General features: G+C 36.9%; 2 protein-coding genes across 5 annotated transcripts in view; one reads left to right on the top strand and one right to left on the bottom strand.

The window, feature by feature from the left end:
- On the top strand, positions 1-14,553 carry pfkfb4b (6-phosphofructo-2-kinase/fructose-2,6-biphosphatase 4b). 2 transcript variants are annotated; one of them, XM_016467113.1, is made up of 14 exons: positions 1-267; positions 9,186-9,302; positions 9,371-9,467; positions 9,581-9,647; positions 10,338-10,412; positions 10,512-10,568; positions 10,729-10,850; positions 10,958-11,165; positions 11,255-11,401; positions 11,479-11,583; positions 11,667-11,796; positions 11,873-11,935; positions 13,134-13,198; positions 13,285-14,553. In XM_016467113.1, exons 1-14 carry the CDS (start codon positions 219-221, stop codon positions 13,342-13,344), a joined length of 1,362 nt encoding a protein of 453 aa, XP_016322599.1. In that variant the 5' UTR covers positions 1-218; the 3' UTR covers positions 13,345-14,553. The 2 variants fall into 2 exon arrangements, with proteins under 2 accessions (XP_016322599.1, XP_016322598.1); XM_016467112.1 differs by lacking the exon at positions 1-267 and adding an exon at positions 6,480-6,826.
- Positions 14,554-15,203: 650 nt separating this feature from the next.
- Positions 15,204-17,767, bottom strand: part of itpr1a (inositol 1,4,5-trisphosphate receptor, type 1a) — a 47,680-nt gene continuing 45,116 nt past the window's right edge. For all 3 annotated transcript variants that reach the window (XM_016467109.1, XM_016467110.1, XM_016467108.1), the window contains 2 exons: positions 15,550-15,711; positions 15,204-15,352 (listed from right to left, as the gene is read on the bottom strand). In XM_016467109.1, coding sequence (XP_016322595.1) covers positions 15,266-15,352; positions 15,550-15,711 — 249 coding nt within the window. In that variant the 3' untranslated portion in view covers positions 15,204-15,265. The remainder of the gene's footprint in view (positions 15,353-15,549; positions 15,712-17,767) is intronic.

A 17,767-nucleotide genomic window follows, 5' to 3' on the forward strand; every position in this document is an offset into this window, starting at 1 on the left:
TAGGCGTTACTCTGCCCTCAATCAGTTTCTCTAGGAACTCCCATGTGGCTGTTTTTAGACGCGCGTTTGTTATCTACATACGCACGCAAATCCTGTATATAAAACGCCGTGAACCGGTGCGCTTCTAAACAATGTTTCCACGAACCAACGGGGACAAGCACAAGCTCTTCTACACAGTCCGCGCCTGAACACGTTAGCTCTTTATTAGAACCTGGAAGATGAGGAACACTCGCCGCTTTCGAGACGGACAAGACCGCGACGGGACAGGTAAGACACGGCATCTCACCTTCTCCTTCAGCGACCGTGTTTCTTTGCGGACAGTTGTATTTGTCACGACCATATGAAACTGTAGAAACTGTAAACGGTGTGTGCCCGCGGAGTATGTTAAACAAATACATCTGATTCATGAAATATAAAAAATATTTCTAATAACCAAAGCACTCACATAATTATCGTATCTCTAACAATGGAAATAACATCGTTACGTGAATATTGGATTTTGTCAGTGATTTGTTGGCAACTGACAAAAACAAGACCACTAATGAGTTTGTGAACACTCACAATGTACATGTACTGTAAATTCAGTAGCTGAATGCATGATTGTTATTCTGCTATTCACTTTATTGATTTGTTGTTTTAATGCATGGGACAAGACTACTTATGGTCAGGGCAAAGTAAACAAACTTGATATTTCAAACAAACTAAACATTAATTTCCTGAGAAAATGAAAGGGAAATGGAATTATTACATAAACTAATTTGCCCAAACATATGTATTTTGTCTCTTGCTGAAGTAACTTTATATTATATTCAAATATAGTAGCAGCATGGGTTAAATGAGAATTTGCAATTATGAAATGCAGACACTCCTAGTCTTATTATGGGATAAGACAGCTGGCATGAGTATGCATGCAAGACAAATCGGTCAGAGTGATGGATGTTAGAGTGGGTCATGAGAAATTTTGGGAAGCCTTTTTTTTTTGTGGGTGTGTCTGTGAATGCATTTCACTGTCTTAGATCAAATTGCATGGTATGCCTGCTTGGCTTAGTCAGAGTTGCAGCTGCACTGTCACTCGAAATAAAACTAAACCATGATACAGATGTTACTTTGTACTGTGCATAAAACCCTGTTAATATATTCTGTTTTGGTTTAGTTTGAGATAAAGGGGTGGACATGGGTTTTCAAGCAGATTTGATTAGGGTGTCTCATTAATGACCCTATTGGTGGGTGGGTTACCATAGTAACCCACCCTGGCAAAATATTTCAGGCCTTTGTGCAAGTGCTAATAAATCTTTCTGTGCTCTGTGACCCATGTTCTTAATCTCTTTCTGTGTTTATCTGTGCTTCCCTGAGATATCTGCGTCTTCCTTCTATTTGTTCTCTCTTTCCTTCTGTGTATATCCACAGAGAGTTGTTCCTCTTGTGCTTTCTCCTTTTCCTGGTTATTCCTTGGTTATTTCTTGCGCATGTGTGGCACGCTCTCCATCCCTGTCTTGCTTTCTCTCCTTCTCTGGTTATCTGTGTGAAAGTTCAGCTCCATTCCTCCAATCCCATTTAAGGATTCAGGTCTGGCTCTGTTTTATGTCTGCGTTTGTGTATATGAGTTCATGTGTCATGCCTAATGAAATAGTATGTTGTATGTGCAAAGTCTGCTGCATCATTAACTGCATACTTGATGCATTTTCAGCCCACTTACTCACACAGAATGCTCTCATGCCCTCATCTGTTTCTGAGTTTAAAAGGCTGTGATGTCTCAGGCTGCTGTGTGGGCGGTTGACATCTAGGGGAAAGGGAAAAGGAAAAAATCTATTTTTGAAAAGCACAATGCTTGATATTACTTAGAAAAGCATATGATTTTGTTCATAATTGAACCCTCTGTCATGTAGCAAATTAGCTCAAAAGGGAAATGTATACAAATAATTACAATTCATTATGATTAATTACAATTATTTATATCAGCTGCCAGTAGTAACTGTAGCAGAATTAAATTGCCATCAACTAATCTGTTCGTCCAGCGAACATTCAGTGTAAGTTCATATCAACTCTAAGAAAGGATATTTTCATGGCCACAGAAAATATCTTTCCTACAGTATAAATGCATTAGAGCATGTAGCTAGATCAGAATCGTAAAGGGACATTATTCACAAGCAGTGACAGAATCAGAAACTCATGTAGTCTGTGCACAAAATGTTATTAACTAAGCACTAACACACATAACTAATCTAAACAAACAAACATACAATCACTCATACATGGGGGAAGGGCAAGTGAGGCTGGATGAACCATTAGAGAAACAAGAAAATGCAGCTATGGAAAAGGAGTCAGTTAACCTTTGAGTGAAACCATCAGCGCCGTTTTACAACGGGGTCTATAGCTTATACTAAACCTCTGTTTCGTTTAGTTAAATGTACGATTCTTGCATTGCCAGATGTGTCCGGATGCAGTTTGATGCAGGATGAAAGTCTTGATGGTTTCAAGGTTTGGACTTGCGATCATGCACCTTCTTCCGGGTTTGAAGAGTGATGAACTCCAAAGATGTTCTGACTCGATGGTGATTGGGAGTTTCTTCCCAGGTGGAAAGTAAAGAAAAGTTAAGAGAGACATCAGCTGAGATCCTAGGATCTTTGTTAAATGGAAAGTCAAGGCCGAAGCCTGGCACAAACTTAAGGGTTCCAGAAGAGTTCTAGCTCACATCCTCATCTTCTCTGAATCTAACAGAACTGCAGACTGTCTGTGTCGAGGTCTGCCAGGCACGGCTGCGTCGGCTCTGGGACTTAGCAATCAGAAGATGGGAAGGTGATGAGAGACGAGTGAAGAGACTAAAAAAAGCGAGGCGGGTCACTGAAGTGAGGCCTTTTAAGTTCTGTGGAGGTCACACCTCTCGGGGGTCAAAGAGCCAAATGGTGACTTGCACTTTTGGAGGGAAAGTTTATGACTCTTTGTCTTAGAGCATGGTATTTTGCATATGTAATTCGTCTGGGTGTTGATGCAAAAACTACTACAAATTCTTAGAACACTAATATGTTGCATAGGTATAAACATATAATATACACTCTCAATTAGATCATCCGAAGATGAATTCATAGAGACCAAACATGGTATAGGTGAGGTTACATTAACTAGTGATCTATCATAAGCATGCATAAAACAGTATACAATACACAAGACCATATACAAGGAGGTAATAATCATACACAAAGACCTGGGGATGATAGGAAAGTCATAGAAAAATTTGTCTTTGAATTAATGAAAGAAGTAATTTCCTATAGTAGTATGTGTCTGTTTTAGAGAGAATTATGTAGGGAGGAAGATTCTCTCTACATACTTTTAGGTCGTAAAGTTTATCTGATCTGGCTGAGATGTCCCGGTTACCATGATAACCAGGGGCCTGGAGGTCATTCACAGACATACAGGCACCAAGTCTGGTGTTGGGTGAGGGGTCTGTTAATTGTTAATATAATTAATAATTGATTTGTTAAATCTAATGAACAATTGTGTGTCTGATTGGTCCAAACGCTACAGTCATTTTAAACAAATAGCTTTTTCTGGGATAAAGAGTCATGCAGTGTGCTAGAATGTTTTCTATAAACATTTAAGGAAACATTCATTTTTGTCAAACTAAAGAGAATTTAAAAGTGACATCTTTTCCAAAATGTGCATATTAAAAAACATCAGATCATAATATTCAGAAAACAGCACTGCTTATTTTCCCGTAGATTATTAATCATTCTATTCTGTTTATGTTCTGGTTATTTCCCAGAGGAAGTTTTTAAAAGACTTGTACTTGTTCCTTCTGAACTTGATAATGTTATCTGTATCATGCTAATAACTAAAACTGAACTGAGATAGATTTTTTTCCCCAAAACAACTTGTTGATATTTCATAACATTTTGAACAATCATATTGACATAAATTGTATAAATACAACAATTTAGCTGGGAGTTATTTTTGTTGAGATGCATTATAAAGGGCAGGTGGGGAATTATAAGATTATATAAAGTATAATTACATAATTCAATTATGTTTAAGTTTCTAACCAAATTCTAATCAAAGTTATTATTACCCAGAAAATGTATTTTTGATATGTGGGATCCCAGATTGGCTGACAGTCTGAGTGCTGGGTCCCTGGTTATTTAATGAGATTACAAACTCCTTGCCTATATTTCTTTATCTTTTTCATTCATTATCTAAGTGGACCTGATTGCTAATTCATTCTAAAAGATATTATTTAATTATCACACAGGTGGAAAAAATATTGTTGTTGAGTACCTGAGCAGCTTGCTGTTGTCCCACCTGTCTAAGGAGATTAGTCCTCCTGACCCGCTGACTGGACACTCTCACCTTTTTTCCCCTCTCTCTTCATCACCTATTTTATTTCTTTGCAATCTAGTTAAAAATAAAAAGGACTGTGGTGATTATATGTGGGATAATAAGACATTATATACATTTTACAAATATCTTGATTTCACTTTAAGGTTTACTACAAGGCTTACTATATACACACACAATATGATTCATTATTCAACCACAAGATGGCCCTATTTGCCCTGTTTGTCACGTTGAACCATTATCTGTTGAGGATATCCTAGGACAAGCCAGGATATCCTTAGTTCCTGCAGCATCTGCCCAAAAAAAAAAAAATAAAAAAAAAAAACCCAATCAAAAAACCCTGCTACCTTAGGCTTGGACACAGCTGACCTTTTGATCTACAGCCTTATATTTGCGATTGAAACTGTTTTGTGAACAAATATAAATTGTGGATATGAATGTTAAAATGTTTTAAGTTGACCCATTGCACTGGAATATGACGGAAAAGTAGCAGAGAACAAGGAAGGACAGCAAGTGAACATATGGGAAGCATAAGGGAACTGTCTAAAAAGCAAAATCTGGTTAAAAAAGCTAATTTGACTGACTAAAATAAGATAGGTTTGAATTACGTTTTTTGATCGCTAAATAATTCCCATACTTTCATTTGTGCTGTTGCATCATTTTAAAGACGTATACTGTTATATTTACTATTATTTTAACATGTGGAAAATTCACTGAAGAAAATGGTGTAGAAACAATTTCGAATGCTAGTAAATTTCACAAATAATTACAAAGAAACAGCAAGTAACACATTGAATTAAATGTGAAATTTTGAAGTAGAAAGACCATCATAATATTATCTTGTAAAACCTACTCCAGTAATCTTTGTTTTATTTACAACTTCGAAAAAACAATTTTTTCCAGTGTAGTAATAAAAAATATAGGTGTGTCCAGACTTTGGTTTTGTTGTATTATAAATTCTTATACATATTAGCTAATGTTTCTGACTATGGCTAAAATATAAATGCAGTAGGCAGTATGTATTATTATGCCTATAGTAAACATGTTTGTATATATGTATATACATGTAATGTATATACATTAGTTATATGCATAGCCAGAAATATTAGTTTTCATACCTGACAATACAATATTTCTTAAAACTATGTTTTAAGACAGGAATGTACCAATAATTTAACATGGTTCTGTTGTGCAGACATCTCAAACTAAAACACCCATGTAAGAGTATAGAAAAGAAAACAATTTTGTTGAAAGCACAACAGACCTGCATCTATTGGTGAACCTATACTTTCTATGTATGTATTTATAGGGCAAAGTTCTTAGTAATATTATTAAGGTGTTTGGTATCTAAAAAGAACAGAACGTTCAAGTCCCGTAAGATGTTTACCTCGCTGTGCCCTTCTCAGCGCACGCCTCCTCGTGCAGTCTCTCTGCCATTCTATTGGTCGATTCCTTACTGTCGAGGGGCTTTGATTGGACAAAGATATATCAACATGCACGACCCATGTGCACTTCATGTGAACAGTAGCTGCAGAACTGTTTTTTTTTCTCAAACTTCTGCGATCATTTCGGAACTTTTTGTTTGCCCCCTTCCTCATATGTTTTTTTGTTCCAGTGTGGCCACATCACTGAGTAGTTTTACGGTAGATTACATACAATGCGGTATTTCTAGTGTAAGTTGTGTAATTTTCAGCGAATGGGTGCCCTCTAACCAAATACTAATATAATGACAAACAACACTTGTTAAACGAGTATAACATATTCGGAGAGTTATTACGGTTTTGGATATGCAGTGAACCACGGTGAATGTATGTATTAAAGTGCAGATGTGCTTGCATTGTGGAACAATTAAGAAAGACATTAAAACGGATTAATTAAAACTAACTAATTAGTTTTGGAACTAAACTTCCATTGTCCTCATTTGTAAGTCTCTTTGGATAAAAGCGTCTGCTAAATGACTAAATGTAATGTAAAAAATTATTGTTCAGCTTAATCAGTATTCAGTTTAAAATAAGCTGTTTTAGTTATAGAATAGTCACTAGGGGCTGCATAAACTACTCACAAGTTAGTTATCAAATTTTTATTTGCTCATGTAATTTGGCTTTTAATGGTTTAATGATCGTTTTCATGTAACTGGTATTATTGTCTAATTATGATTCTTTCACATTAGTTTAAAAACATATAGGTTACAGTTTTTTAAGTAGGGAGGGGGATGTTTTTTTTTTATGCGCGTTTTTTGCTGGTATTACGGTACAGTCGGTCATTGATATCGCTCAGCCGATATGGCATACATCCCACCGCCAGCAGCTCAGTCCGCTCAGTATCGGAGAACAGGCGATCAGCTCTGAAGAACCGGGTCATGATAATACAGCCAGGATGAGTTCCACCGAAGATGTTATAATGGTGATTCCCAGAGAGCTCACACAAAACCCACTGCGAAAAATATGGATGCCATGCAAGAACGGGCTACCGGAAAAACACATTTCTCAGAAAAGAGGTATGTTTTGCTTTCTGTAAATGCCAATTTTTTTACGACTAACTTACAAATTATCAGAGACAAGGTGGTTAATGTTATATCAATTTATGGGGTTCATTTTGGGTGAAGTTGTCCCAGACGCTCTCATTTTTATAAATTCCCGCATCATTTACGAAAAGTTGCATTCGTACACGCATCTTTGCATTCGTACATTGCATCTTTTATATTTTATCTCTGGTGTAAGTACAAATTTAGCAGAATTCGTGTGTTGTATCTTTTAGGTTTCTTAAAGTCACCATCTGGAGTTGAGTAATAAAATGCTCTCGGGTGCGGAAGTAACGTTAATGGTGCATGTTCAGTATTTAGCCAGATTTTCACCATATATGCTTTTTTGTTATCTAATTGATTGATTTATCATGTAATTTCTAATAAAGTGTTTTGCCTCGTTAATACAAAATAAATATTAATAGAAATTACATGATCAGTGCTTTGTAGGCTTGCATCTAGTTCAAGCACTATAATGTAAGTAAACCCAGTGAACCCGGGCTAAGGCGCAGCGTATTAAGACGGGAATGATGCAACCAGGATGCACCGAAACCTGCTCAGCCTCAGATGTTAGGTAAAGTACAGTAAGCTACATTGAAGCTCCAATCTAAACTCTGTAGTATTTAACAACAGTGTATTTTCTCCCAGTGTCTCTTAAGATTTGTTTAGGAAAAACTGGCAAGCGTAAACACTGAGTGTAATTTATATGAATAACATGTCTAATGCGTCGCACAAAGCCGAAAGTGCTGTATTACCGTCAAACTCCGCATACTCTCCCTCGGTTTGCGTATTTAATTAATTTATCAGTAACAACTCAGCATCACGAGCATATCAAATGAATAATTTGTACCGTGAGATACCAGCATAGCCCGAACATGTTTTCAGGCTGGTGCAGTAGCTGCGGGCATTGTGTTGCGTAGCTGGTGTCCTATTGGCTGAGCCCTGGCTGTAGAAGCTCTCTGATTGGTCAATGGCGCATCAACATTCGCTGCCCATGTGTGCAGCGTGTGAACAGCAGACCCCTGATGCTCTCTAAGCTCATGTTGATCAGCTCATTGTCACCCTGATGATAAACATCATGACAGAGAATGCGACCTAGTGTTTGTCATCTAGCTCCTGTTTTGATAAACCAAATGAAACAGTTAATTACAGTATGCTAGTTTATTGAATATATATTACAATAAAAATCTGGGAAGATCCACACTAAAAATCTTTCGATTTATTATATATATATATATATTAGATTCTACACTATTTCTAGATCACTAATCAAATAAAACTGACATTGATAACTATCCTTTTTGAGGTAATTTTGGAAATATTACATAGTGGAAATTGTGCAGCCTGTTTTTCTCAGTTTCCCTCAGGAGTTTAAAAAAACTATGAACACATGCTATCCTATCCTATTTTGATGAAAGTGGTGTACCTTTGTGGTTTTGTTCTCTCTGTGAAGTGGTGTGGGTGGGATATCAGGGTTGTGGTCTGACTTTAGGCATATCCTTTAAATTCCTTAGGGCCTGTTGCATTCAAATGGGCAAAAAGTAACTGTGCAACAGTTGAGGGTTTTTCCAGATCTCTGTGGCCCCAAAGCTGTCATACAGGATTTTTAGAGGAAGTTTATAGCCTTTTAAAGAGCAGAGGCGAGGCCGTTTCTCAAAGACTCTCTACACTTGTAGGGATGGACTTAATTATATGCTGATTTTCGCGTAATTTGTGTAAGATTAATTTGGAACTCCATGAACATGACACTGAATGAGCTATACTTGCAGCAAAAACTGATGCTGAACAGTCTCAGCAGGATCCGTATTTAACTAGTCAGCAGAGAATTGACTGCATTGGGGTACACGGTGCACATGATCTCTCGGTATCTGAGGAACCTGATTGATGAGGAATCAGCAGACACTGAGAAGAGCTTGATAACCAGGAATAATGAATTTCATTTGGTGAAATGCAGAAAACAAAAACATGACTAATATGCATCAGGAGGACTGATGCAAATGTATAAAATAAATGGATGATCTGCAGAAATTATTTGGTTTATGCCAGTATCTGGTTGAAAATGAAGGTGAAATGTAAAAAGCCAAAGACTATTTAATAATATTTCAAAATATCCAGAATCCGTTAATTCTCATTGAATTAGGAAAAGTTCAAATTTCGTCAGAGGCTGTAGAGACGCTGTGTATGTTCCCCTGACCAACAATAGTCTGCATGGTTTGCTCTGACAGATTATTCATATTAAATGAAAACAAAACAAAGAGAGTATTCACTCTCTGTACACAGAAAAGCTTATATTTACAGACACATTTATATTCTCTGTCTCTCTGTGTCTTGGCAGTTTGCATGACCAACTGTCCCACTCTCATTGTGACTGTTGGCCTGCCAGCGAGAGGCAAAACCTACATTTCTAAAAAACTCACACGCTACCTCAACTGGATTGGTGTACCAACAAAAGGTACAGTAAAATGCACTCATTTTTACATCCAGTAGTATACAGTGACTAAATCAGTATATTTTTTGCAGAATTCAATGTGGGACAGTATCGAAGAGAATGTGTGAAAATCTACAAGAGCTTTGAATTCTTTCGCCCTGATAATGAGGAAGGGCTGAAGATAAGAAAGTAAGAGTCAGCATGTTTTCCATTTGTGGATGGTTGTTTTCATATATCTTTGCTGTTGTTGTGCATTTTGTGTTGTCATATGATTTATTTAATTATTTTAATTCTGTTTTTAGGCAGTGTGCTTTGGCAGCATGCAATGACGTCAGACAGTACCTCAGTGTTGCGGGCGGCCAGGTTGCCGTGAGTAGCATTTTCATTCATTTTATCACACTGATTTATAATTTATACCCTACCTTTCATTAAAGCATGGACACATTACATTGATAAAAAGCGACAGCAGCAACATTTGTAGCATTACAAGAGATTTCTATTTCAAATGAATGCTGTTCTTTTGAGCTTTCTATTCATCAAATAATCTGTATCACATTTTCCACAAAAATATTCAGCAGTTCAGATGTTTTCAACAATGATGATAATAATAGGAAATGTTATTTGAGCACCAAAAGCATTATATTGATCAGAAGTGACCGTAAAGTATAACGTTACAAAATATTTCTATTTCAAATAAATGCTGCTCTTTGTATTTGCTCCTTTTTATTTTCTATTCAACAAAAAATCCTAAAAATATTAAGTTTTCAACATTGATCCTGCTAAGAAATGTTTCTTAAGCATCCTTAGAATGATTTCTGAAGGATCATGTGACACTGTAGACTGGAATAATGATGCTGAAAATTCTGCTTTGCCATCACAGGAGTAAATTACATTTGAACAATTACAGTTATTTCAAATTTGAGTAATATTTTACAATACAACTTTTACTGTTTTTGATAGAATAAATACAGCCTTGGTGAGCATAGATTTTTATTTTTTAATTTTTTCAAAAACATTGAATCTTATTCAGGAGTGTGTTGATTTATTTATTTTTTTCAGGTGTTTGATGCCACGAACACAACCAGAGAACGGAGGGCCACCATCATGAGATTTGCAGAACAAAATGGCTATAAGGTAAAACACAACGTTCATAAAACTTTGGCATTATTTTGTGTAGTTAAGTGTTTTTTCTTTTTAATTTTACTACCCTCCAGTCTCTTTATTTTTAATTAGGTGTTTTTTGTGGAGTCTGTGTGTGAAGACCCCAGTGTTATTGCAGAGAACATTGTGGTAAGGCGATGTTTAAAAATTGACGAGATTCAAACTTGTAGTTACTCCAGTGATTTCTAATGCTTTCTAATGTAAAGCATTTTTCTTCAGTACATTAATTATTATTATTTATCAGATTATCCCAGCATTAATTTCTCCTTTTTTGTATGTGGGAGAGCAGCAGGTGAAGCTAGGCAGTCCGGACTACACTGACCGCAACACTGAAGAAGCCATCCAGGACTTTATGAAGAGGATCAAATGCTATGAGAACAATTACCAGCCACTGGATGAAAACCTAGACAGGTCAGAAATCCGATTTCATTTCTTTCCTCTTACTTAGAATGTGATAATGTATTCTATTTATGCATTTTGTGTGTAGTTGCTTTAATGCTGTAAGTTTTGTCTTACAGAGAGTTGTCATACATTAAAATAATGGACGTGGGTCAGCGGTATCTGGTGAACCGTGTACTCGACCACATCCAGAGCAGAATCGTTTATTATCTGATGAACATCCACATCACACCGCGCTCCATCTACCTCTGTCGACATGGAGAGAGTGACCTTAACGTCAGAGGTCGCATCGGAGGGGATTCAGGCCTGTCGCCCCGCGGTAAAGAGGTGCAATATGCTTTATGTGTCTGTGAAAGAGTGTCTACAGCATTGGTCATTTGGATTTCATTACCTCTTTCTTTTCTCGTATATTTTAGTTTGCTCAGTGTCTAGGGAGGTTTATACAGGATCAGAATATAAAGGATCTCAAGGTGTGGACGAGTCAGATGAAGCGGTCCATTCAGACCGCTGAGGCGCTGGGTGTACCCTACGAACAATGGAAAGCCCTCAATGAGATTGACGCTGTAAGTATTATATGACAGTGTTTTCTTTGTAATTCCATTTAAAAGTGCCAGTTGAGTGACTCTCAGCCTGTGTGTAGGGTGTTTGTGAGGAGATGATGTATGAGGAGATCCAGGAACATTATCCTCTGGAGTTCGCCCTCAGAGACCAGGACAAATATCGCTACCGTTACCCTAAAGGAGAGGTGTGTTGAAAAACTATATTTACAGCCAGCTACAAATTAACCTCATTAAATCTGAGAAAATTGAACGTTCCCGCTCTTTACAGTCTTATGAGGATCTTGTCCAGCGATTGGAGCCAGTCATTATGGAGCTTGAACGGCAGGAGAATGTGTTGGTTATTTGTCACCAGGCTGTTATGCGCTGTCTGCTTGCTTACTTCCTGGACAAGAGTGCAGGTGTGTAGATGGGGACATGCCATGGTTAATAAAATATTTGCATATTGTTATCTTTAACCTTTCGTTTGCCCTCCAGAAGAGCTGCCGTACCTGAAATGCCCCCTACACACAGTCCTGAAGCTTACTCCTGTGGCCTATGGTGAGAAACTCTTCTATCTTACACATTTAAGGAGCACGTGTACAGCATTATAGTTAGTACTTCAACCAAAAATGAAATTTAACATCACTGAGCACATGTACGGAGCCCTGCACATGAGATGTCAGGGAAAAAACACATTTGGCTACAAATTCTTATTAGTCATGGGCAGTCGTGGCCTAATGGATAGAGAGTCGGACTTGTAACCTGAAGGTTGCGGGTTCGAGTCTCAGGTCCGCCAGGAATTGTCAGTGGGGGCAGACCCTTGAGCAAGGCACCGAACCCCCAACTGCTCCCCGGGCGCCACAGCATTGGCTGCCCACTGCTCTGGGTGTGTGTTCACGGTGTGTGTGTGTGTGTGTGCGCGCACTTGGATGGCTTAAATGCAGAGCACAAATTCCGAGTATGGTACGCCACATGTAACTTCACTTTCTCTTTATTATTAAATAAATAATTATATTATATGTATATTATTATATTATTAATTCTTCAATAATTTGTTCCCTTGTTTTATGTAAAATTGTGGCCACAACTTAACCAAATAGAAACAAGGGAACTAATTGGATACAACGCCAAAATGTATCTAAAACAAACGAATTAATGTTAATCTAAGTCGTGAGAATGACTTCTTAATTTGTGGCCATGATTTTTTTTTTTTTTTTTGGTCATGAGCAGAACTATAAACTATAATGTAAGCATGTCAATCTAATCCTCTATTATATTTTTTTCCATCGATCAAAACATGATCAATGCAGTTGATCAATTCCTGCAGAATCTGTTTTGCAAAATGTAGTAAAGTCTTCTCAGTTTGTATCATAGCTTTTTGTAAGGAACATTCTGAGGTCATTTCGGGTTTTTTTTATGAGTGTACTGTTCCTTTAAGACCACCTTGACTCTACAAGAGTAGTGACAAGTTGTTCTGCATTGTCCTGTTGTGTGTGAAACGACAGCACTGACAGTAAAAAACTATTGAGTAGTTCAACACGAAGAAAAGAACAAGGAGTGCCAACCTTAATTAAGTAGCTTCATGCAGCCAAATATGAATCGGAGAGGTTTTTATTCTGTTTAAAGACTCACTGAGAAATTTCTTGAGAGAGCTTTTCCCACCGATGTTTTATCTGTTGAAGAGCTAATTTAATTACCTGGAAACATGAACTCTTGAAATGTACTTGAATGTAACCTAGATTCTGTCCTGCATTAGGCTGCAAAGTGGAGTCGATCTATCTTAATGTGGAGGCGGTGAACACTCACAGAGACAAACCTGAGGTGACAAAACCACAGTCATTTTACATATATAAATATGAATTCTAATGATATTTGGAAAAATAATTCATTTTTTCTGACTGTGACAGAATGTGGACATTTCCCGTTTGCCAGAGGAGGCTCTTCTCACTGTTCCAGCCCACTACTGACCTATGACCTCACATCCTGTACATCAGCAACACTCCATCAGGCTGCTCCATCCTTTTTATGTGACTCCTCTCGTTGGTTTCTGAGTGTTTGGAAACGCTGGGCAGGAAGTCAGTTATGAGTCCTGAAGATGAGCAACGTTAAGCCTCAAATTTGTATTATCCTCTCTTCTCAATTGCCACATAGGTGACTGGAATCCAGTTATTGATTAATAACCCTAGTGTTGGGGTGCGAGTGTGTGAGTGTGTACGCATTCACACATGTAGGTCTGTGCTTGCAATCGAGGCTGGCGCAGAGCAGATTTGAAGGCGATTCAAGTTTTCTTTCTATAATTTTCTACTGAAGATTTTTGCTGGAATCATTAACGTTTTGTATGTGAGAATAAATGATCAGTGCTGGTGTGTCTTTTCCACATACTGGCTATTTAATGTTTTTTTTTTGTTTTTATTATTTGCTTGCTGTCTTCACGTTTTTTTAAGCAATATTTTACATCTCAATCATTCACACACTAGAATGTAAATTACGTGCTTTGGCTGTCATCTAACACTAAATGCTATTCATAAAAACAGAATACACGACTTGGGTTAAAAAAAGCATAATTGCAGATAAATCGGTGCACATGAACTTTACTTTCGTACAGTGTTGAAACCACCTGGATATTGCAGCTCCTATCACAATTGTGACAGATGTTTAAAAACAGCTGTCAGTTAGGATGCTCAAAATGTAGCAAGAAATGTTCAAATATATTACCTCAATGTTTACATTTTTTTTTAAAGCCTTGTTACAATAGTAGGCTATTTTTTTTTTTTTTTGCACGTTAAGCATACTTGTACTTTTCTTTAATAACTTTATTTTTTGCAGAAAGAGTGTACTTTCCTAAATATCAACTATAAATTTGAAGTTCATTTGTGATTATATATATTTTTTAGTTTTTTTACAGTCTAGTGTTTATGGAGATAAAGTGAGTGAAATGTTTTCATCTCAATTATTGTTATGTTTATTACTGTTTTTTAATTTCTTTTTTTTCTTTGAAGAGCACTTCTCAGAACCGAATATGAAGAGCTCTGCGAATCTGTGATTTAATCTGTCCTGTGGGTCTCTGTGGTTGGTAGGAATGACTATGATAATGCGTGTGAAGCTCATGGTTCTCAAATTTGACGCACAATGTCACATTTTCTGGAAGTACTGTCATTAAAACATTCTGTCATGAACCGAGTTCTGAATTATTTATACATACTGGCGTGTTTATAGCAGAGGTGTTCCTATAAAGCGAACTCATCTTTTAAAGGCAATTTAGTCTCATTCATTATTAGTTCTAGAAACTTGTAAGTTTAGGTGTTGTTTAAACCTTCCATATGGATGTCCATCTTAGCAATAGAAATTCAAAATAACTATACGAAGACAAAATACATAAAAAGTTCACACATTGATAATCTCAAACGCAATCCATTCTGATAGAAAGGTGCAAAGAAATCCAGAGGGACACAATTTTAAGAAGCACTCTGTGACGGCATCCTATAATACTACACTCATACACAGTGCAAAGATTCTTTCTGAAGTGATCACGTCAGCGCTTAAAAAAACACCTCATACAGCAATGAGGCTCAAAATGTCATGATTGGAGTCCTTGAGTGAGCGTACATGTCAAAGTATGACCAGACATGACCTCATGACTATGTAAGAGTCCATATTAAAGGGGTCATATGATGCGATTTCAAGTTTTCCTTTCTCTTTGGAGTGTTACAAGCTGATTGTCGCGCGCGTGTGTGTGTGTGTGAGAGAGAGAGCGAGAGAGAGAACGAGAGAGACCAGCTTCATCACTGTGTCTGTCACGCGACTCTGTTCCCCTTTCGGGTTTAAGGCTGTGATGGTATATGCTTGAATGAGGCTCCATTATGTCAGTCAGGCCTCAGGCCCCACCTCTCATGCCGGCTGCTGTGGGTTGATGTTGAGGTGGGCGGGGTTTCCTAGCAGACCAATCCGCTGCTTGTGTTTCCTCTGCTCAGTCATCTGAAGATTGACAAAAGGGATGAGTTCAGACAAACACCATTAACTTAGAAATTCATACCTCATACCACAAACTGCCAGCTTATGACACATCTGCAATTTAGGTGTCGTACAAGCATACCGTTTGTTATTAAGAATAATTTGGCAGCCTGTGTATACATGCACCTTTGTCAAACTAATCAAACTAGTCAAACACGCACCTGCTCTTTGAGCTCTGTGAGCTGATTGGTCAGGTTGGAGACCAGCCTCATTGTGGACTCTAGTTTCTCCTGCAAACTGCGCAGTTCATTTTGTTCACCCTCACCATCACTGCTGACCAGTGACATGGCCCTCATACGTGGAAACCAGTCCAGATTGTGTTCCTGAAAGGGGGTTAAAGAGGTCACGTTACTGATAAATAACATGAAAAGGATAAACCATGATTTTATAAAAGCTGCTTTGTGAAGAAAAGGTGCAGTGGATTTAAAATACCTTAAAATGCTATGGGTGAATATATATTGTATTTTGAGTTGACATATGACTAGAATATATAAAGATTAGGTCGATATAATTTTGGGTTATTTATTTTGGAATAAAGAGCATGATTCTTGCTTAATTTTCTGCTCTCATTCTAATTGTTGTAATGTGAATATAGATGTTATCCTCATTTTAATGTAATATGTTTGAAATAATTTGTCATTGATCATTAAAGGTAATTAAAATCATAGTGTCTAAATATAGTGATTTTGTAATTAACATCAGTGTAAAATTAAAATACAACAAAATTTAAAGTAAAACAATCACAAGTACAAAAACATATATACAACAATACATATATTGAACATTTTTTGTAATTTAATTTTACATTGAGAAGATGCTCAGAACTTCACACGCGCACACACATGTATATACAATACATATATTTTTATTTGTTTTACTTGGAATTAGCAACGGAGGTGTTGGATGAGATGCAGAAGAAACTAATCCTTCTCACAGTAGCGTTTTAAGTACAAAAACCGGACGAATGCCTTATATACAGTAGTATATACATATACATATAAATATACAGGGGCGGACTGGCCATCTAGACGTTCTGGATAAGTCGGCCTGGCTGGTTCATCATCAAAGAAAAGGTGTCAAATTAAGTGACGTTTTTTTTATGCATTTTTATATTTATTTCAAAATAATAACTAAAGGCAGTAACAATTTGAACAATATTTTGGAAACAATTTACAATAATGTTTCATTAGTTAACATTAGTTAACTACTTTAGTTAGTTAAACAATAGCCTACTTCTACAGCGTTTATTAATCTTAGTTAATATTAATTTCAACATTTACTAATGCACTATTAAAATCAAAAGTTGTGTTTGTCAACATTAGTTTATGCACTGTGAACTAACATGAACTAACAATGAACAACAGTATTTGTATTAACTAATGAAAACAAAGATTAATAAATACTGCAATAAATGTTCATTGTTTGTTCATATTAGTTAACACATTAAATGACACCTTATTGTAAAATGTTACCAATATTTTTTATTTGTGAACTGATGTTCAGCTGTTCTTTTTAATAGTCAACTTATTTCGGGTCATCGTCATAAAAGCTCTGTAAACACTGCCACAGACGAAGATATATCTTTTCATTTCATCACGCTGAATGTTCACTAAACACTGACGCAGTCATCACGTTTTCAGACCATTTCAAGTTTTATTTTGATGTGACACAAAGTAGTGGTATCTAAGCGGGAGAGTTGTTTACTTACTTTATAATTAGTTAATAATGCCATCATTTTCTTCAAGTTCATTCAGGCCGAGAGCTCGCACAAAAACAAGAGGCAGGATTTATCGCATGAACCAATCACATTCAATCAGTAACTTCTACTAGCCAAAAAAAAAAAGAGACAGAAATAATAAACCAACAGTTTGAGGCTGTCTACACTGGGTGTGACAAAGCGACCGTTGCAAATCATTTTGTGTCAGTACTAGGGGTGTGCGATATTGACAAAAAAATATCATCTCAATATTTTCTGGGATTTTATCGATAAAGATAATTAGATGATATTTTTCTGAGTGTGTTATTGTGCTGATATCTTAAGGACAACCGTGGACAGCTGACTCCTAAAGTTTTTGATATTCTTCATATTCTGTGTGGTCAGTTCACAGCAGACAAGAGGCGGGATTTATCGCATGAACCAATCACGTTCAATCATAACCGATCATATCCTATAGTACCATGGAGACATTGCCTCCTCTCACGTGACTTTCCCCCATTCATTCACAATTACAACCCAGAAAAGTCACGGCAGGCTAAGGGGTCTCTGTTGTAAGTCTATGGACTGAAGGGAGGCAAGCCTCCGCTGTAACTTTACCTGCAGGTGTCGCTGTTGGACAGTGTTACTTTATAAAAACGAGTGACTTTTATACTTTTAATGCC

This window comes from Sinocyclocheilus anshuiensis, unplaced genomic scaffold (genome assembly GCF_001515605.1).
Source record: "Sinocyclocheilus anshuiensis isolate Anshui unplaced genomic scaffold, SAMN03320099.WGS_v1.1 scaffold44, whole genome shotgun sequence".
NCBI lineage: Eukaryota > Metazoa > Chordata > Actinopteri > Cypriniformes > Cyprinidae > Sinocyclocheilus > Sinocyclocheilus anshuiensis.

Excerpts from the sequence above, each read along its gene's own strand:
- pfkfb4b (XM_016467112.1), top strand. The coding sequence starts at position 6,706 with ATGAGTTCCACCGAAGATGTTATAATGGTGATTCCCAGAGAGCTCACA. Across the intron at positions 9,303-9,370 it reads GATTGGTGTACCAACAAAAG|AATTCAATGTGGGACAGTAT; the intron begins GTACAGTAAAAT and ends TATTTTTTGCAG. Across the intron at positions 11,402-11,478 it reads CCCTCAATGAGATTGACGCT|GGTGTTTGTGAGGAGATGAT; the intron begins GTAAGTATTATA and ends GCCTGTGTGTAG.